The sequence below is a fragment of the Oncorhynchus gorbuscha genome, linkage group LG21 (genome assembly GCF_021184085.1).
Source record: "Oncorhynchus gorbuscha isolate QuinsamMale2020 ecotype Even-year linkage group LG21, OgorEven_v1.0, whole genome shotgun sequence".
Lineage (NCBI taxonomy): Eukaryota > Metazoa > Chordata > Actinopteri > Salmoniformes > Salmonidae > Oncorhynchus > Oncorhynchus gorbuscha.
In genome coordinates, this window is record NC_060193.1 from 24,065,938 (window position 1) to 24,084,988 (window position 19,051).

General features: G+C 41.9%; 1 protein-coding gene across 2 annotated transcripts in view; it reads right to left on the reverse strand.

Moving 5' to 3' along the window:
* Positions 1–4,840: 4,840 nt before the first annotated feature.
* LOC124007982 (inactive ubiquitin carboxyl-terminal hydrolase 53-like) overlaps positions 4,841–19,051 on the reverse strand; it is a 65,614-nt gene continuing 51,403 nt past the window's right edge. For both annotated transcript variants that reach the window (XM_046318896.1, XM_046318897.1), the window contains exons 13-17: positions 18,056–18,860; positions 16,888–16,955; positions 9,763–9,832; positions 8,763–9,542; positions 4,841–8,523 (exon numbers count right to left, since the gene is read on the reverse strand). In XM_046318896.1, coding sequence (XP_046174852.1) covers positions 9,113–9,542; positions 9,763–9,832; positions 16,888–16,955; positions 18,056–18,860 — 1,373 coding nt within the window. In that variant the 3' untranslated portion in view covers positions 4,841–8,523; positions 8,763–9,112. The remainder of the gene's footprint in view (positions 8,524–8,762; positions 9,543–9,762; positions 9,833–16,887; positions 16,956–18,055; positions 18,861–19,051) is intronic.

A 19,051-nucleotide genomic window follows, 5' to 3' on the forward strand; every position in this document is an offset into this window, starting at 1 on the left:
ATAGCAGTTGTATCACAACCCTTGTGTCAAATATGGAAGTCCAGAGAGGACATACAGTTGAAGTCGGAAGTTTACATAAACTCGTTTTTCAACCACTCCACAAATTTCTTGTTAACTATAGCTTTGGCAAGTCGGTTACATTTACATTTAAGTCATTTAGCAGACGCTCTTATCCAGAGCGACATCTACTTTGTGCATAACACAAATCATTTTTCCAGCAATTGTTTGCAGACAGATTATTTCATTTATAATTCACTGTATCACAATGCCAGTGGGTCAGACGTTTACGTACACTGAGTTGACTGTGCCTTTAAACAGCTTGGAAAATTCCAGAAAATGATGTCATGGCTTTAGAAGCTTCTGATAGGATAGTTGACATAATTTGATCTCTGGATGTATTTCAAGGCCTACCTTCAAACTCAGTGCCTCTTTGTTTGACACCATGGAAGAATCAAAATAAATCAGCCAAGATTCCAGAAAAAAACTTGTAGACCTCCACAACGCTGGCTCATCCTTGGGAGCAATTTCCAAATGGCTGAAGGTACCACGTTCGTCTGTACAAACAATAGTACGCAAGTATAAACACCATTGGACCACGCAGCCGTCATACCGCTCAGGAAGGAGACGCGTTCTGTCTCCTAGAGATGAACGTACTTTGGTGCGAAAGGTGCAAATCAATCCAAGAACAACAGCAAAGGACCTTGTGAAGATGCTGGAGGAAACAGGTACAAACATATCTATATCCACAGTAAAACGAGTCCTATATCGACATAACCTGAATGGCCGCTAAGCAAGGAAGAAGCCACTGCTCCAAAACTGTCATATAAAAACAGACTACGGTTTGCAACTGCACATGGGGACAAAGATCGTACTTTTTGGAGAAATGTCCTCTGGTCTGATGAAACAAAAATATAACTGTTTGGCCATAATGACCATTGTTATGTTTGGAGGAAAAAGGGGGAGGCATGCAAGCCGAAGAACACCATCCCAACCATGAAGCACAGGGTATGCAGCATCATGTTGTGGCGGTGCTTTGCTGCAGGAGGGACTGGTGCACTTCACAAAATAGATGGCATCATGAGGAAGTAAAATTATGTGGATATATTGAAGCAACATCTCAAGAGATCAGTCAGGAAGTTAAAGCTTGGTCGCAAATGGTCTTCCAAATGGACATTGACAGCAAGCATACTTCCAAAGTTGTGGCAAAATGGCCTAAGGACTGCAAAGCTCTGACCTCAATCCTATAGAAAATGTGTGGGTACAACTGAAAAAGAGTGTGTGAGCAAGGAGGCCTACAAATCTGACTCAGTTATACCAGCTCTGTCAAGAGGAATGGGCCAAAATTCACCCAACTTATTGTGGGAAGCTTGTGGAAGGCTACCCGAAACATTTGGTCCAAGTTAAACAATTTAAAGGCAATGCTACCAAATACTAATTGAGTGTATGTCAACTTCTGACCCACTGGGAATGTGATGAAAGAAATAAACGCTGAAATAAATCATTCTCTCAACTATTGTTCTGACATTTCACATTCTTAAAATAAAGTGGTGATCCTAACTGACCTAAGACAGGGAATTTTTACTAGGATTAAATGTCAGGAATTGTGAAAAACTAAGTTGAAATGTACTTGGCTAAGGTGTATGTAAACTTCCGACTTCAACTGTATGAATAAAAAAAATGATTCTCATAATGTTGAGATCACGACTCATGTATCTCATGATCACGACATAACAAAAGTTGTTTCTTCGAGATCACAAGATAATAGTCTTGTGATCGCGACATAACAAAAGTTGTTTTGACCGCAATGCACTCGTGGGGCATTTAATCCCTGAACGATGCCTGACTGGCAGTTCTGTCTCCCAGGCTGCCACAACCTGCAAGGAACGACGCAGCTAACTTGGTTAGTCTTGTGAGATAGCTAGCTATGCTGGTTGTTAGCTTGCATAACGGATGTGTGTAATTATAGAGAACACAATGTTTTGTGGATATTTACATTTACAGTGGGTGAGGTCCATTTTAGCCTCAGAGGTTGATAAATCAAGATGCTGTCTTGTAGGCTGTTTCATGTGTACGGCTCCTTGCAGACAGCCTACAAGGCAGGATCCGGATGTATCAGCCTCTGAGGCTGCTACTGAATCTGATCAGCCCGTCAGGAATGGAGCTCATCCACTCTGTAAATGTAAAACATGAAGCATCCCTTACAATTATACACATTCGTTTTGCAAGCTAACAACCAGCATTGATAACAGAACTAATTATCTAGATAGCTCGCTCACAAGACTAGCCCAGTTAGGGGTGTTGTTTCTTGCATGCCCTTGGCTGTGGTTTTGGGGGTGGAAGACAGCCTGGGAGACAGGGCTGCCTGTCAGACATCATTCAGGGCTTAAATGCCCCACGAGGGCTTAGCTTCCCCCACAAGCTCTTAGCTCAAGGTAAGGGACATTTAGCTTGCTAAGATTCTAATTTATAAACTGATAATGAGCTCCAAATACAAATGAAAGCATGATGTTAGCATATAATGTACCATCCTTTAGTGTAGCAATTAATCAATAAAGTACGCACTGATCCACAGTGGGCTCTGCTGCCTCAGCCATTTATTTTGTGATCTTGACAAAACAATTTTTTTATATAGTGATCATGAAATGTAAGTTGTGATCGACATAAGGAAATGATTTATTTTATTCATACAGTATTCAGATCCCTTCCCTTTTCCCATATTTTGTTACGTTACAGACTTATTCTAAAAATAATTAAATTAAAACAAATCCTCAATCTACACACAATACCCCATAATGATGAAGCACAAAAAGGTTTTTCATGTTTTTCTTTGCAAATGTATAAAAATATAAAACAACTTAAATATGTTATTTACATAAGTATTCAGACCCTTGCTATGACACTCGAAATTGAGCTCAGGTGCATCCTGTTTCCATTGATCATCCTTGAGATGTTTCTACAACTTGGAGTCCACCTGTGGTAAATTCAATTGATTGGACATGATTTGGAAATGCACACACCTGTCTATTTAAGGTCCCACAGTTGACAGTGCATGTCAGAGAAAAAACCAAGCCATGAGGTCAAAGGAATTGTCTGTAGAGCTCCTAGACAAGATTGTGTCGAGGCACAGATCTGGGGAAGGGTATCAAACATTTCTGCAGCATTGAAAGTCCCCAAGAACACAGTGGCCTCCATCATTCTTAAATGGAAGAAGTTTGGAACCACCAAGACTCTTCCTAGAGCTGGCTGTCCGGCCAAATTCCACAATCGGGGGAGAAGGGCCTTGGTCAGGGAGGTGACCAAGAACCCGATGGTCACTCTGACAGAGCTCCAGAGTTCTGTGGAGATGGGAAAACCTTCCAGAAGGACAACCATCTCTGCAGCACCCCAACAATCAGGCCTTTATGGTAGAATGGCCAGACCGAAGCCAATCCTCAAGCCAGCTTGGAGTTTTCCAAAAGGCACCGAAAGACTCAAGACCATGAGAACCTAGATTCTCTGGTCTGATGAAACCAACATTGAACTCTTTGGCCTGAATGCCAAGCTTCATGTCTGGAGGAAACATGGCACAATCCCTATGGTGAAGCATAGTGGTGGCAGCATCATGCTGTGGGGATGTTTTTCAGCAGCAGGGACTGGGAGAGTAGTCAGGATAGAGGGAAAGATATTCTGAGCAAAGTACAGAAGAGCTCCTTGATGAAAACTTGCTCCAGAGCACTCAGGACCTCAGACTGGGGGTGAAGGTTCACCTTCCAACAGGACAACAACCCTAAGCATACAGTCAAGACCCGAGTCCCCGAGTTGCCCAGCCAGAACAAGGACTTGAACTCGATCAAACATCTCTGAAGAGACCTGAAAATAGCTGTGCAGTGACACACCCCACTCAACCTGACAGAGCTTTAGAGGATCTGCAGAGAATGGGAGAATCTTCCCAAATACAGGTGGGCCAAGCTTGTAGCGTCATACCCAAGATTTGAGGCTGAAAATCGCTGCCTAAGGTGCTTCAACAAAGTACTGAGGAAAGGCTGAATATTTATGTAAATGTAATATTTCAGTTTTTTTATATACATTTGCAAAAATGTATAAAAAATGTGTACATTGAAGGGGATGGGGAACTCTTTAATCAATTTTAGAACAAGGCTGTAACGTAACAAAATGTGGAAAAAGTCAAGGGGTCTGAATGCTTTGAATGTACTATGTCCTCTCTGGACTACCGTAGTAGCCTGCTGAATTTGGAAATGAACTTTTCTTTCATTTTAATTTCAACACAAATGAAAATGTGGCACTGACTTGCCCATTGATTGATGCTTCATCATCTCAATGAAGAGTTCGGCGTTCAACTAGCCACGTGCGACATGCACGCGCATTTGCAAGCCTTCTGGAGTTAGTGGAAGGCAGACAAGCAATATCCACCATCGTAGTACAGATGAAGCCTGAGCTGGAAAGATTAACTTTCTTCGTAGTGTACCCCTCTGGAGAAAGGAGACATTATTGGTACACACCCTTTCTTTACATGTTGTCCACATCTCCTCCATGCAATAGATGGCAGCAGAGCTTCGGGTTTCCAAGCCTCCATTGCGAAACCTTTTGTGCTCCATATATCAAAACTCAGCTTCCCATTTACTCTTACAATACAATGTATAACTTCATATAGGGTGTTCAATTGCATTTACCCTAATCTTTCATGGACAGATGTATCCATAAAATACAATAGTTTACGTAAGATGTTGTTTTTCAGAGATCACATTTACCCCAAGTAGGCTTTTTATTTACATTAATGATGTAATGAGAATAACTTAAAAGTGGGAATTTCATGGTTTAAAATAAAACATGTAGACAATGCTATGGTTAAATAAAATGGTTTATTAAACAATTTTTAATCAAAAATTAAATCAAATGTTATAAAAGCAGTTTTGTACAAATAATGGCTCCTATTTCAACTCCTCGACATAGAAAAATAGAAAAGGCACTGTGCAGTGAAGTCTGCCGAGCAATATATAAAACATATGACAACAGAAATAATCATAAATATAACTTTTTACAGCATCACTAGCCAATGTGATCATCTCTGGGGGTCAAGCACAATACCTGTGGAAAAGCAGGCCTTTTCTACCTCATTAAGAAACTATAAAAATCCATTACTCAATCCATCCTTGAGGTTTAGGCTTCAGATTAGAAAAACCAACAGACCTCGGTCAAATTCACATGTCAAATACTTACCAGTTTGAGGTGGGCTTGATTTAGCTTGGAGTTTGGATTTTTGGAACAAATTATATTGGTTCAATTGTATGGGGAAAACTAAATGAATCACACCTAAATTATTTGACACATGTATTTGACGCAGGAGTAGAAGACAAATACATAGAAGCATGGTTTGACCTAACATACCTTTAACATACTACCCAGTATGGACAGGAGCAGACAAATAAGCTTATATCTAGAAAGGAGTGATTGCGATCCGAACTAGGAATAGAAAAACTTATAAAACACAGCAGCGAATGTTTATGAAAATTTGCGATTCTTATTGGACAAGTCTGGTTAGTCCCTCCCCTTTTCGGCAATTTGCTTCCTAGTGAATACACAGTTGAAAGGCAGATAACATACTGTGCCAGTGCCAATAAATTGAGACGTTTCTCTCCTAACAATCACTAAACTCGCATTCAACCTCTGACTAGAACAGATTCACCCAACACCTCGGTGGCCACATAAGGGGACCCTTGGGATCCATTTTAAAGTAGTGCTCCTACGAACCATGACTATTGGACTTTATTTGGGTTAAAACATTCCCCCCCCCCCAAAAAAAAGGTAACATTTACACTTAATTTACACTAACTCTAATGCAAGAGTAGCAATGTTTTTTGATGACATCATTAATTAATCAAACAGACCTGAGCCACGCATCAGGCTGTCACGCCATCACGGAATAATGCGACCAACAACAACAGTTTAAACAATCTGTGGCAGCCTAACACCATCGTTATCAGCAATAGCCTAGCGATAAGTGACATATCGAAAGGTGTCAGGAGCCCCCAATCATAACCAAAAACACAACCATTAAATGTACAACTATTACTTCCTATTGCAAACATTTTATCACGTTAAGCACAAAGTAACCAGTGATCTAAAGTGTAAATGCAACAATGTTTCACGGGCATATTTTCAAAGTGATAGCTAACAACACGCGTGCTGCAAAAACAGTGACACTCACCAAACTATGAAAATGTGAAACTTAACATCTTCTTAAAAAGTTCATATTGAAGGGTGATGTTAAAAAAATAGAAAAAAACATCCTCATCGATAAGTTGTGGCTGCAGCCGCTGCACACCTCAACAAAAGCTAGCTAGACCGTGGGAGAACTAGGCTACTGCTCATACTATCAGGAGTGAAGTGTCTAGGCCTTTGAAAAAGCGGAAGTTTAAAACAATACTGTAAAAACGGTCCTACCCAGTCAAAATATGATTAGTTGTCTTCCCTGTCACTGTTGAATGGCAGATGTCTCGTTTCTGAGGGCCTAACCATGGCTGGCTTAGCTAGCAAAATATTTATCCTCAAAGACCACCACCACACACAAAAAAAAAATATATCCACATTTAGTATTTTTTTCTCTTCGTTGTTAAACGTTCCCTTTCCAACACAAACTGAAGAGATGAAATCAGAATATCATTTAAATGATCAAATATCATTTATAATCATTTTTAAAATACAAAATAATAAATCATTTTATAAATCTTTAGGAATCCTTAGAGCTTCTCGTCTTCCCCAACTGGCTCTTACAAAAACAATGGATGAGTGTACACTAGGGCTGTGACGATCAATTTCCGATGACGGCAATTGGCCAGCCAAATAACCGCAGTCTCTGTAATAACGTTAGAACAGCAAAAATAATCATATATTATTTAAATGCACATTTTCTCGGCTCCTGACTGCTTGTGCTGCCATATACATATATATACTGCATAGAACAGGTGTCTCCATTCAAGTCAATTATCGCATAATGGGTGGACTGGAGGCGAGTGTACACAGAGAAGGAAGATGAAGTGAAAAATCCAACTTTCACATTTTTTGTTTTAAATGGAAGTCAATGAACCAAGTAGACCAGACCCAGATGCTATTGCATTGGTGTCTATGGGAGAGCCACCCCCTTAAGTAGACAGGAACTGATAAAAAAAAATCTATGGTAAATGGCCCGAGTGAACGATCTTCATTCATCCACAATCTTTGTGCAACGTAGGAAGTAAAGATATATATATTATATTCAACCTAGAGTACCCATCAATATGTGTTGTGATTTGTTGATTCAACTCACATTACAAAAAATACATTTCATTGCATGAGTCACATTTGAATGAACAATCTACATAACCATTGAAAATATTGCATCACGATACCAGGCAGCCATCGAGTTTACCCATGAGTTTACCAGTCAAATTGCCAGGATTAGAGGTTCCAAGCCTGGTCTATTCATTCTATTTCTATGTGTGCTGCTGCATTGTGGGGTGCGTTGCATAGGCACCACCTTGCTTGTTTCAGCAAGAAGCAACCAAGTTTCATCACGTTGTTAAGAGTCCATATTACCACAGAAAGGGACTCAACTGCAGGAATGCCCAGCCGCCCAGTCTTCAGTCTTCTGTTTGTTTGCAAATGTATATATTTTTTTACAGTTATGACAGATATTTTATTTTCATGACAGTCAATCCATAATCGTTGGTCACATAGTTAAACGGTAATTGTGCCAGCCCTAGTGTCCACAAACTGAAAAAACATCTTATTCCATGAATGAATGAATCCACACTGAAGACTAAAACTAAAAACCTGCTCAAGGCTTATCTACCTCACCCTGCATTGTCACATAGGCAGAAGTAGCACAGTAACCGTATAACGCTGAAATTAGCATAATTCCAGAAAGAAATACAAGCATTCCATCAATTATCTGCGTAAATTGTAAATGGGTTAGAGTCATTGTTAAGGGTATTTTATTTGATAATCTCTTAAGGGGAAAAAGTGGCTTCGTGGGAGACATTCTGTGATTCAACTCAGTGGATGACCTTGGAAGTAAGTTCGAGGAGGTCCATGCGTAGACCAATATCCATCCTAGGTTTAGATCCTTTTTTGGTAGTTTTGGGGGCTTTCTACTGTGCAAATCCACAATTACTGCTGTTGCCATCTAGTGGCCACAATCACAATGGTACTAAGATTGTTCTGCAGAAAGACTGTTCTGCGGGGTGGCGCAAGACTCCTGTGACTACTGCTGAACTGAAAAGTACTCTTCAGACTAGTTGTTACTGCCTTTGGGAGTTAGCAATCTCTTTGGCGTTCCAGATTCATGTTGGACTTTATGATATGAGATCTGTACAAATAAGCATCATCATAAGAAGGTTTCAAAACTTGTAGGAGGAGATGATTGTTTTAACTGTGGCTTTCATACCAGGCCCTTCAACAGGAGTCTCTATCATAGAAACCCATGTTCATCAAGTCCTTTGGGTGTTACAGGATTCCATTTTGCAGTATGTTTACTGGTGGAGTAACCTGCAAAAGACCAGAGACATAGATTAGAACACACAAAGAAAACAGTATCCACCACACTAATAGACTTTAACGAAAGTTCTGGTCCTTTTATTTATTGATGACGAACAAATCTATAGCAGGAACATGTTTTTACTTTGGTCATAATAAACAAATGGTGAAGTGGGTATGACCACAAACAATTAGGGCTCCAAGTGTTTTCCACGTCCTGTGGCAAATTATCTACAGACAATTCCATTTACCTGATTCAGGCCGGTTCTTGGGGAGCTCTGCAGGTTGGGCCTCAGGGATGGGGAGCCACCCATCTCCCAGGTCGCTCTCACCAGACACCGCGGGTTGTTCCCCATCTTTAGTGTCCCTGTATAAGGTGGACCTCTGGTGGTACTTGGCCCGGTATGTGTCGGTCATACAGTTGTCCACGGAGAAGTACGTGGTGGGGAGGACCATGGGGAGAACCATCCCCCGTGTGATCGGGGAGTCTAGGCCATCTATGTCATCCCCTGGCCTTGGGCTGGGAAACCTCTCCTCTCCACTCTCACTGGCCGACAGATCGTTCCGGTCCTGGTCCGACGAGCCTGACTTGGAGCTTGCATCAGACGAGAGCTTGTGCTCGGAGGGCGTCTCGATCCACCTGTGGAGGGTGGTGTGGGAGAGGGACAGGATCGGACCATTTTTGCTCTCGTTCCGGGGGGCTCGTCCGGGAGGGCTCTTGGAGCTGGTAAGAGCGGAAACCCGACTGGTCTGTCGATCGGTGGGCGTAAGTCTTTGGGGGGAGAGGCGGGGCTAGGTTTTGGTAATGGAGTTGGGGGGAGGGTTCTCTGGGGACCAGTGGCCTGGTCTCTTCCTGTTCGGAGAATGGCCCAGCGAGGTTGTCGGAGCTGTTCCACTCTGAGCTGGTCTTGGCCAGGTATGAGGGAAAGGGGCTGACCAGGCTGGGGCTGCCATCGACATTATCCTCCTGCTCGTCATCCATACCGTCCCTCCTCTCCAGAATTCCAGGCGTATATCGGAAGGCTCGTCTTCTGTTGCAGGGAGAAAAAAAAACACACATCAATTAAACAGTCGATCCAGAATAAGATTGCATACTTTGTCACTAGCATCAGTACCTGTACTTCAAAATGGGTGAATAGCAGAGACCAATCTTAGGAATCTTTACTCTATATCCAGTTTACAGATCAAATACTCAAAAGAAACAACCCTTTCACTCAACTTACTGTAAGTAATACAATAACCATGCTTTACCTTTGTAATCTTGGACTCAATTTGAGGAGATGCGTATCTTGCAGGTCCGGAGACTTTGTTGGGTGTTCACCTGGAAGATAATAATAAGTTCATTTGATTTTGTTGATTGCTACTAATTTGCTACAGCTACACAAACAAGACTGCCCTATTCTGAATCAAGTACTCAAAATTATTTTTCAAAATACATTTTTAACCCTTAACCTCACTGACACAACCCCAAAAAATTATCTGACTCTGCTCTGATCCCATGTTGGAACAGACTCACAGTATTTTCCTGCCTGCCTCTAGCACAGACATGTTATCTAACTTGGTTGTGGGCCTAGCCCGGTGCTGGGGGAGGACACATCAAAGTAGAGGCAGTCTGGTAGAGTGCCTTCGGGCCCCATGTACCACTGTCTGATCCGGCATGAGCGAGGCCAAGGCCCCTCAGAGAAAGCTAAAGTCCAAAGCCCAGGCCAATCTGCTAGCCTTTAGGCTAATCCTTGCTAATGCAAAGTGAGGACTTCAACCCAGTGGGGAGATGGGGACAGGGGGAAAGGGTCGTACCCTGAACCGAGGGGGGTGGGGATGTGACAGGCAGAGGGTGTCCAGCATCTGGACTTTCTGCACCTGGCAGATTTAGGCCCCAGTGGCAGAGCCTGACCCAGTGAGCGATGTCAACAAAGCAAGTGACAAGCAGATTAAATAGGGAGCCATCAGTGGTAGTGGGACAGTTGCAGAGAAGGGCATGACCACGAATAAAATTAACTAGGGCAAGAAAGTCAGGGCGTGCATGTTTACCGTTCATGTCAATGCAAAGAGACGTGCGTCAATATAACCTCTAAGGCCCTTGGACTCTCACAGGAAGTGTGGCTAAAAGTTTATGGTTGAAAAGTGTGCATCATTTTATAAGGCTTAGACTGTCTGTGATGTGTCAACATACTCGGCTTTCACCCTCTCACCTTTACCTTTATGCTCCGCAGGAGCATTGCTGGCTAAAACCCTTCAGCTGGCGTGCATTTATTACGCTGGGATCTGACTTTTTTTCTCTCCCTCTCAACACTGCGTGCTTTTATGTCGCTAAGTCCGTCGTTTGAAATTTTGGCAAGCAACCATAACAATATCAATACGAAAACAAAGTGGGTTGCAGTTTTGCCCTCCACTACATTGCTTCTTACTGTAGCAAATCCTCTCTTCTTTACAGTCGGCTGTTGCCGAGAGAACCAGGGGGACTGGGGAGAATAGCTGTTGTGTAACAAAGAGCAAGGCAGCTGTGGCTCTCCGGTTAGAGAAATGCCTCTAACCAGATCCCAAAATGGTTCAGACACCGGCAATTCGATTACCATCAAATCAATGGTTGAATAATCTCTTAAGTGGTTAACGGCAGAGTTGGGGTCACTCTGATAGTTGTAAAACTATAAGTATTAGAGACCAACAACTTAGGTGATGCATACCTCTGTAATACGGTGCATTAATAAAGTAATGTGGTATTGTTCCATCTCTTCGCACTTACGGGCACAACGAGTTCAACAGTATAGTTCAGAAACTGTGTGGCTAACGCTGCCATAAGAAACAACATGGATAAGCTTGTGTCCCTATGGAAAAATACATATTTCCACACAACGAGAATGCATATTTTGAATATGCTTCTTTGGTTCAACACTGTAAAAATAAATGTGTTTTACTGGATGAATCCAAAAGAGCACACTTTGAAACCCAGTTATGCCAGGTGTACACTACTTTCAAAATCCTAACTTCGCTGAGCCGCTCACATTTAACGACCGTCTTTCCTGTAGTTTCTTTTTGGTCTTGCCAACGTAGTGGTGCCCACACTAAACAATCTGGTACAAATGGGTGTCACACACACCAAGATTCTTCACTTGGTCGTGAGGATTCTCCATACCACGCTCTCTTGCGAAAACAATGTGATGATGTCATTAGGTTGTTAACGTAGCTAGAACGAGCTGTGGCCCTAGTGAACAATAACAAGAATAACATCTTCCTGAATAATTATAATTCAATTTTTTTCAGAGTGAATACAATTGCACTAAAATTGTTTATTTTTTGTATTATTTTATTGATATTTTTTGTATGTTTGAGTATTTTCTTGTTAATACCTGTGGTTTGTTTTGTTAGACATGTTTGATGTAGCAATGCAAGTTGATTTTTGTATTATGAATACTATATATATATATTTTTTTATGTAATTATTATTATTTTTTAAACAAAACAAGCTGTGGCTCAAAGCAGCCTCAAATGTTTTCAGTCAGACATTCACGCTTGCCATACAGAGTTTAAATATCTAGCCAACATTTTGAACTGAATAACATTGCTTGTGAACGCATACTAGTAGTAGTCGTCGCTCTTGCTCGAGAGTAGGCAACGACATCGTCTCCGATCTCAAAAATCTGTTTGGGACAGCCAAATCAAGGCCAAAATCATGTAGTGTACACCCAGCTTTTCTGTCTTTGATAGAATATGGCCTCTGGTGTTTGTGTACATAATATTTAGTGTTCCAGTGGTGATTTTTTATACGAAGATACTGTTTTTGTGGACCAAAATCACTGATGCCACTGATCCCATTTCAGTGAATGGGACTATCCTGAGCAGCCGAAAGGACACCTGTCAATCAAATCAACATCTTACTAATCACATTGTTTCAGAACTCTATGAACCTAGCTCAGCATCTATATAGGAGCCTCAGGTTACTTACCAAATATCTCACGTGGTGTCACAAACTCCAACCTCTCCCCGTTATGAAAAATTATAAAACCAGAATTTAAGAGCTTTTTGAACGTCTTAAATAGCTGTGTTGAAGCAACTAAATTAAACAACTTCAGATGTTTCAATTTCAAGATTGCCGAGTCAAGATTTGTAGAGCTCAGGGTTTTCTGCTGATCTGCAGTCCTTCAAATTCCTTGACATCAATCATACTTGCATTCACACTACCTATTCAGTTTTCGTGCGAATCAATTATGGGGAGGAGAAAAAGAGAACCATGGCAAAAAATGTAAAGCCTTTTGACAAGTTTAAACTCGATCTGATGGTACATCTGAGTAATCAAAGGACCCAAAAGCTGTCGAGAGTATTTATTGACACCTAAAGATAGTTCCTTTTCCAGCTTGAAACTAGATGAGACACTGATCAGAGGGATCTAACTCAAGCTGGTGTGGATGGCAGGGATCCAAAGATATCAGATCTCACAAGCAACTGACCTTTCACGTTGCTTAAATTCACTTTTAAATTAATCGATCAGTCTGTACATTAGTCGAGTTCTCTAGGGGTGTCAACTCCACATTTACTTAGGCAGACAGTTTGTTAAAATGCTGACAATTTAACCATTTATTCATTTCAAAGTCATTACGAATTTCATAAATACAATAGTTATTAACCCCAATGCCTGTTCATATTGTTGAATTTTGAAAATATTGACCCTTTTTTTATTAAATCGTCTCATCACTCAACATAATCCACCCACTCGGTATGGCTTATGGGAGTGCTGATAGGATCCCAGTCTGAGAACATCAAGCAGAAAGGTGCAATATAAATTTGGACTCTATCCCAGGGCATTAACACAAAAGTTTAACACATCAGTCACAGGCTTGTTAAGTGGTGTCAATGGGCTTTCTAAGCCTGGGAGCATTACAACCCAGCTCCCAACTTGCTGAGTCATAGGTTTCGTCCCAAATGCCACCCTATTACCTAAATATTCCACTATATTTGAACGGGTGGTCCTTCTGTAGCTCAGTTGGTAGAGCATGGCGCTTGTAATGGCAGGGTAGTGGGTTCGATCCCCGGGACCACCCATACGTAGAATGTATGCACACATGACTGCAAGTCGCTTTGGATAAAAGCGTCTGCTAAATGGCATATATTATTATATTATTAATGGGGCCCATAGAGCTCTGGTCAAAAGTAGTGCCCAGTATAGGGAACAGGGTGTCATTTTGGATGCACAATAGACCAAAGTACAGTAACACAACATAGGACTGCGAAATAAATCCTTCTCGGAAACTGCTTTATGTTAATAATTTCCATTAATTTAATATAGATTTATCTATTTACTATCTTCATTCAAATGTGAGTATTAAAACAGAGAGAGATTTGGTAGCTTACATGACTGGATAATTGTTTGAAATTAATATGCAGAAGAGTCCTATTAAGTTTTTGTTGAACATGGAAATGCTTTGGTTGTGCTTGGTTACCCATTGGGAGCCAAAGGCACTCTTTTCATCTAAACAGGCTGAGGGAGCAGAGCCAAGGCGTGCTCTCAAAAGCAGTGGGCGCGCATACAAAGGCATGCCTTATGTCTTAGACACACTAATACACGCCACCACAAATGCTTGAACACAACAACGTTAACTTCACTCAGAGGGGTCGGGTTAAACGCGGAAGACACATTTCAGCTGAAGGCATTCAGTTGTACAACTGACTAGGTATCCCCCTTTAATATTTTAAAATTGTTGTTTGCTCAAAACGTTCTGTCTTTCACAGACAAATTAACACCTACATAGAAATAATTTGTCAGCCTTGATAAATAGAGACAGTTTGTGTCTTGGTGACTTGGTGACAGAGGTTGGTGCATGTAGGTGTTCAGTTGGGGTAGTGTGACACTGCACAATATGGCTTTCATTGTGAATGAAACACGTCGATATTCTGAGGAAGGAGAAGGGGGGCCATATTCAGTAAGTGTTAGCGATGTTGTTCTAACACGATAGCAAAACAAGAAATTAGCATGACAGTGTGTGTCTATGCCTCCAGACGAGTGTCTGGGGAACCACAGGAGCCAATCGGAGTAAATCAAGCGAGGGCATGATTTACTGCTTGGATACAGCCGTTTGAAGACGCTGGACTTTCCACCCATGTCCCAGCAGCCTTGACCTTTCGAAGCCCTCACACAGACAGAATGCCTTCTCTAAAGGCATTCTATCCATTTTAGCACCCTGTGGTTAGGCTGGCATCTCGGCAACAAAAACACAATGTAACACTGTCATTTAGGTAGGCAAAGTCTGGACGGCTGTTCCAGAAGTGATCTAGACATAACATCCATATCCTCTACTTTTATGACTACTCTACTTTTGTAGACGTAACATAATATCCAGACAAAACAAAGGTTTGTTGTTTATAAAATGGTGTTTACTATTTATGTCTGTACTGATTCCTGGCCAGCTTTGATCTTAAAAAGTATTTTAGCCTCTAATGGACTTCTGGAATCTGCAGCGCAGCCCGGGCTCACAGCTGAACTCCTGCCAAATTCAATTCAAAAACTTTTGCTGGAGCTTGTCAATACAATTTGCAAATGGCAGGGAGTAGAGGCAACAGCCCTGGCTCAAGTAGGGTGACTCAAATATCGAACACTCAGGTTATCAACAAGTCAGCCTTCCTAAAAAAGTTGGCATATAAATAGTTGGAAAATTGGAACGAAATAGTTGGAAAATTGGAAACATTTTGTGGCAGATTATAGATCACCGGAAGCCAAGAACACAGCAATCAAAGTGGTGCCTGAACAATAAAATAAATTGATTCTCTTGTAGGCCTACTGTGTGTGCAATAAGCTAATACAATTGTGAAGGCATTAAAATACAATTTAATTGATCCCCACTGTTTTAAATCAAACTGCTAAAAATGACAGATCCAGAAGAAGAAAAAAGACCTAAGGGGGATCAGAAATCGCAGCGGTGATAAATACATCAAGGCTTCAAAAGGGTTTGTTTCCTTGCCAGGGAGTGTTTCCACATGGATTGCTCTGCTCTGCACACACAGACGCTCACAGGCCAGACATAAAACACAACCCTTTTCCACTCCGATTAGTCAGCTCACCAGACTTACGTAAAACCAACCCACCATCCCGCTGTTCTAAACACTGATGTTTGAGACCTCGCATTCACCCCATTTGTTGTTATTGAGAAGAAAGGACAAAATAAAAGGAGGGGGAAAAGTGTGGTGCCACAGAAAATGGCATTTTATTTATGTGTGTGTGAATGCCACCTTCTGACAGGCCGGGTCATGGCATTTTCTGCCTGGCTGGGCACAGCTGGGAGGCCCCCGTGAGCTCGCTCATCATTCCTGCTCTGTAAGGACAAACTCCACGGACAATTCTGAGAATTGGTGACGGGTGTTTAAAAGGGCTGCCGTAGATTGGAGCATTATAAAACAAAATCTATTTCTCTCTTGGAATGGATGGTTCAGACAGTGGGAACGTGATGAAAAACAGACACAGTATGTGAGAGGTGGCCGAGCAGTGAGCCCCCCCCTGCTGCTATTCATATCAACTAATCTCCCTCCATCTCTTCTGGGGGCTAAAATAGCTATTATAACTAGTCGTAAACCTGACTTGTATTTACTCGTTTTTTTGTACTAAAAGCTTGTTGCCTTCAATCAGACACAGGAGTTATTGATTAGTTTGTAAGATTTGTTCCACTTCTCTTTGAAACTGGGTGCCTAGGTGTTAAGTGTTAAAAATGACATTGCAAAGTAAGGGTTAAGTATTAAAATACCGGATACATTGATATTCACCCTTCTCCTAACCACTTTTCAGGCTAATACATGCATTGTTCAGGGCAGAACACATCATATTACTCTCTGTGGACTGCAAAGCACACATTAACTTTGCTCTGGAAAAGGACCGGTCCAGCAAATGAGAAACCAATCCCATGTGTACTTGCATAAGAAATCGCCACCATTGGGCTCTAACCTTAGCACAACTGATGGGACTATAAATCAAGGAAATTACAGAGTGGTGTTTCTTAATATCTTTAGACTTTATACTGCACAATAAACATCTCGGGGGCAAAACAATTTAACTTCTGAAGCACGTAATGACAAAGATTATCATTCTCTGATAATGACCGCACCAGAGTCTATTTTACCTCTATATCAGACACATTGGGTTAAGTATATTTCCTACCATCGGAAAGTTTCAGCTGCTCATTTCCCCCCCATCGTCTACACAATAATACATTTAGTCTAGATGAGATCTCATCCAGGTAGCCAAAATATTGACTCAAAATTAGCACATTAGCAAATTAGATAATGATATTGGGAGTGTGTTGCATTTGCTCCACTAATGGTTAAGGTTTGGATTGGGGGGAGGTGAAGCTGATCCTAGATCTGTACCTAGGGGAAACTTTACCCTGTAGTACTTACCATATGAGAAGGAGGAGTGCAAAATGTGGGCCTTGGAGTCGTCTCCTCTCCGGTGAGAGAAAGGGTCCCTGAAATACACAAATTGAGTAGGGTCAAACGCTGACGCCACATGACAAAGGCCTTTCTATGCATGTCCCTTCGTATGGTGTCTCTCCGCATGCAGGTTTTTCCCCCAACTGACCTTTTAAAGAGATTAAGTTGGATCTAAACTGCTAGCGTAAACACGGAAATCCACTTTACCTCACACTACTTTGTTCTGTATCTGATTTATTGTGGAATAATACGATACTAATCCACAGAAACAGCTTTTTTCTTTTGGTAAATGTATGGCTCACATCCATTGCTCTTCTCGGCTGGTGCATTGATCAATTCGGGAGACTGAGAAAAGTCTATACTTATTGTGCCCCAACAGCAGTGGAGCACTGAATTGTAGGATGCCAATAGAATAGCTACTGTGTTTAGATACCATTTCACGATCGCCTCGGAGATGATCTATATTAAAGCCTTAGTGAGATTTCACTTACAGATTTGTACATGGATTTCTATATAGTCATTAACAAATCAAAGTTTATTGCTGGTGTACACAGATTTGCATTTGTTATAGCAAGTGCAGGAAAATGCTTATGTTACTAGCTCCAAGAGTGCAATAGAATGTCTAATTTAATACTAGTCATTTCAAGACACATATAGTCTTAACACTGACTCATCAAATAAAAGATTATTCACTCCAACATATTGAGTAATATATTTATATTGTATACATCGGGATGAATTAACATATTTAACTATGTTGTTATAATGGAAACACCACTGTGGGATCATCGCCAAACAAGACACCCTGCCTAGACAAATGATGACCCTAGTACAATAACGTTGGTAGATTCTGCTCCATGTGCACTTACGTAAAAAATGTATTACTCTATTTTTAGAATGAGTTGTTTTTACCATTTAATTATTCAGAAATTGCAGCGATTTTGACTCTCAGTCGAATCATAACACGAGTGACAAAGAGATTATAGCTGGAGGAAGGCAGCGACAGCGTTTGACTTGAAACTGTTTGAGTGAGTGAATACAAGGTGTGTCTATCAACAAACTAGTACTGAATGAGGTTGAATATATGATCTTAGAGAAACAACAACATGAGGCAAAAAATAACAGTCCTGTTTACCTTGTCAGGTGAACCTCAGGTATGGGCCTCAGCTCTTTGGACATAAAGTTCTCCACCACGGGTGAGTCCAGGTTGGCCGAGCCGTTGCTAAGCCGGTCGCTGCTCTCGTATCCTGACTCTGTGCGCTGGATGCTCCAGTTGTCGCTGTGCACCGTTAGTGTGTTCGCCATCACAGTGGTGCCCTTTGACCTGTCCTTTCCCTCCGACTCCACCGAACTGCGGCTGCCGCCCGTTTCAGGACGCTGCTCATCCTCATAGATGGTCATCAGGCTCTTGGGCTTGTGCTCTTCACGCCCACCCCATGTGAAGTCCCTGTCCATGTCTTTTTTGTTGGGGGGTGGCGTCCTCTCCTGGCTAGAAGGTCTCCGGTGGGGGCTGTGCTGCCGGTGCTCGTGACCCCCTCCACCACCACCGCTAATCACACTATCCACATTTAGCACCTCACGCATGGGCTTCCATGGCCGACTGGGCCTGCTGCTACTACTGCTGCTGCTGGAGCTGGAGTTGTCATTACGGCTGCCCTCCCGGCTGCTGTCTGTGTCATAGCCATTGGAGAGCTGCTCCAGTCTCCGGCTGTAATGACCGCCACCGAAGCCCCTACTGCTGGGAGGGGCTGGATGTACATGGACCCTGGAGTGGGAGCGAGGAGGCCCCTCGTGTGAGGAGGACCTGCCGCCAAAGTGGGGGGTCCTCTCTGTCTTGGTGGGCCCTTTGCCCTGGCTGGCGTACATGTGCGTATCCAGGTACTGCTTGAAGCCATTCTCCGGTGGGGAGGTAGAGCGTGAGTACCTCTCTGGGATTGGATCTGAATGAAAGGATTTTATGTTCAAGTGGTTTATGAGGATAGGTGCAGTGTGTGGGTACATACAAAATGTATGTACCCACAAAATGTAAGGACATTGACCTAGAGGTGTGTCTGCTACTTAAAAGGATGTGGAAAATATTTTTCTACAGGTTTTGCTGTACATGAAGGAATAAATATGAAGGAAAAAACAA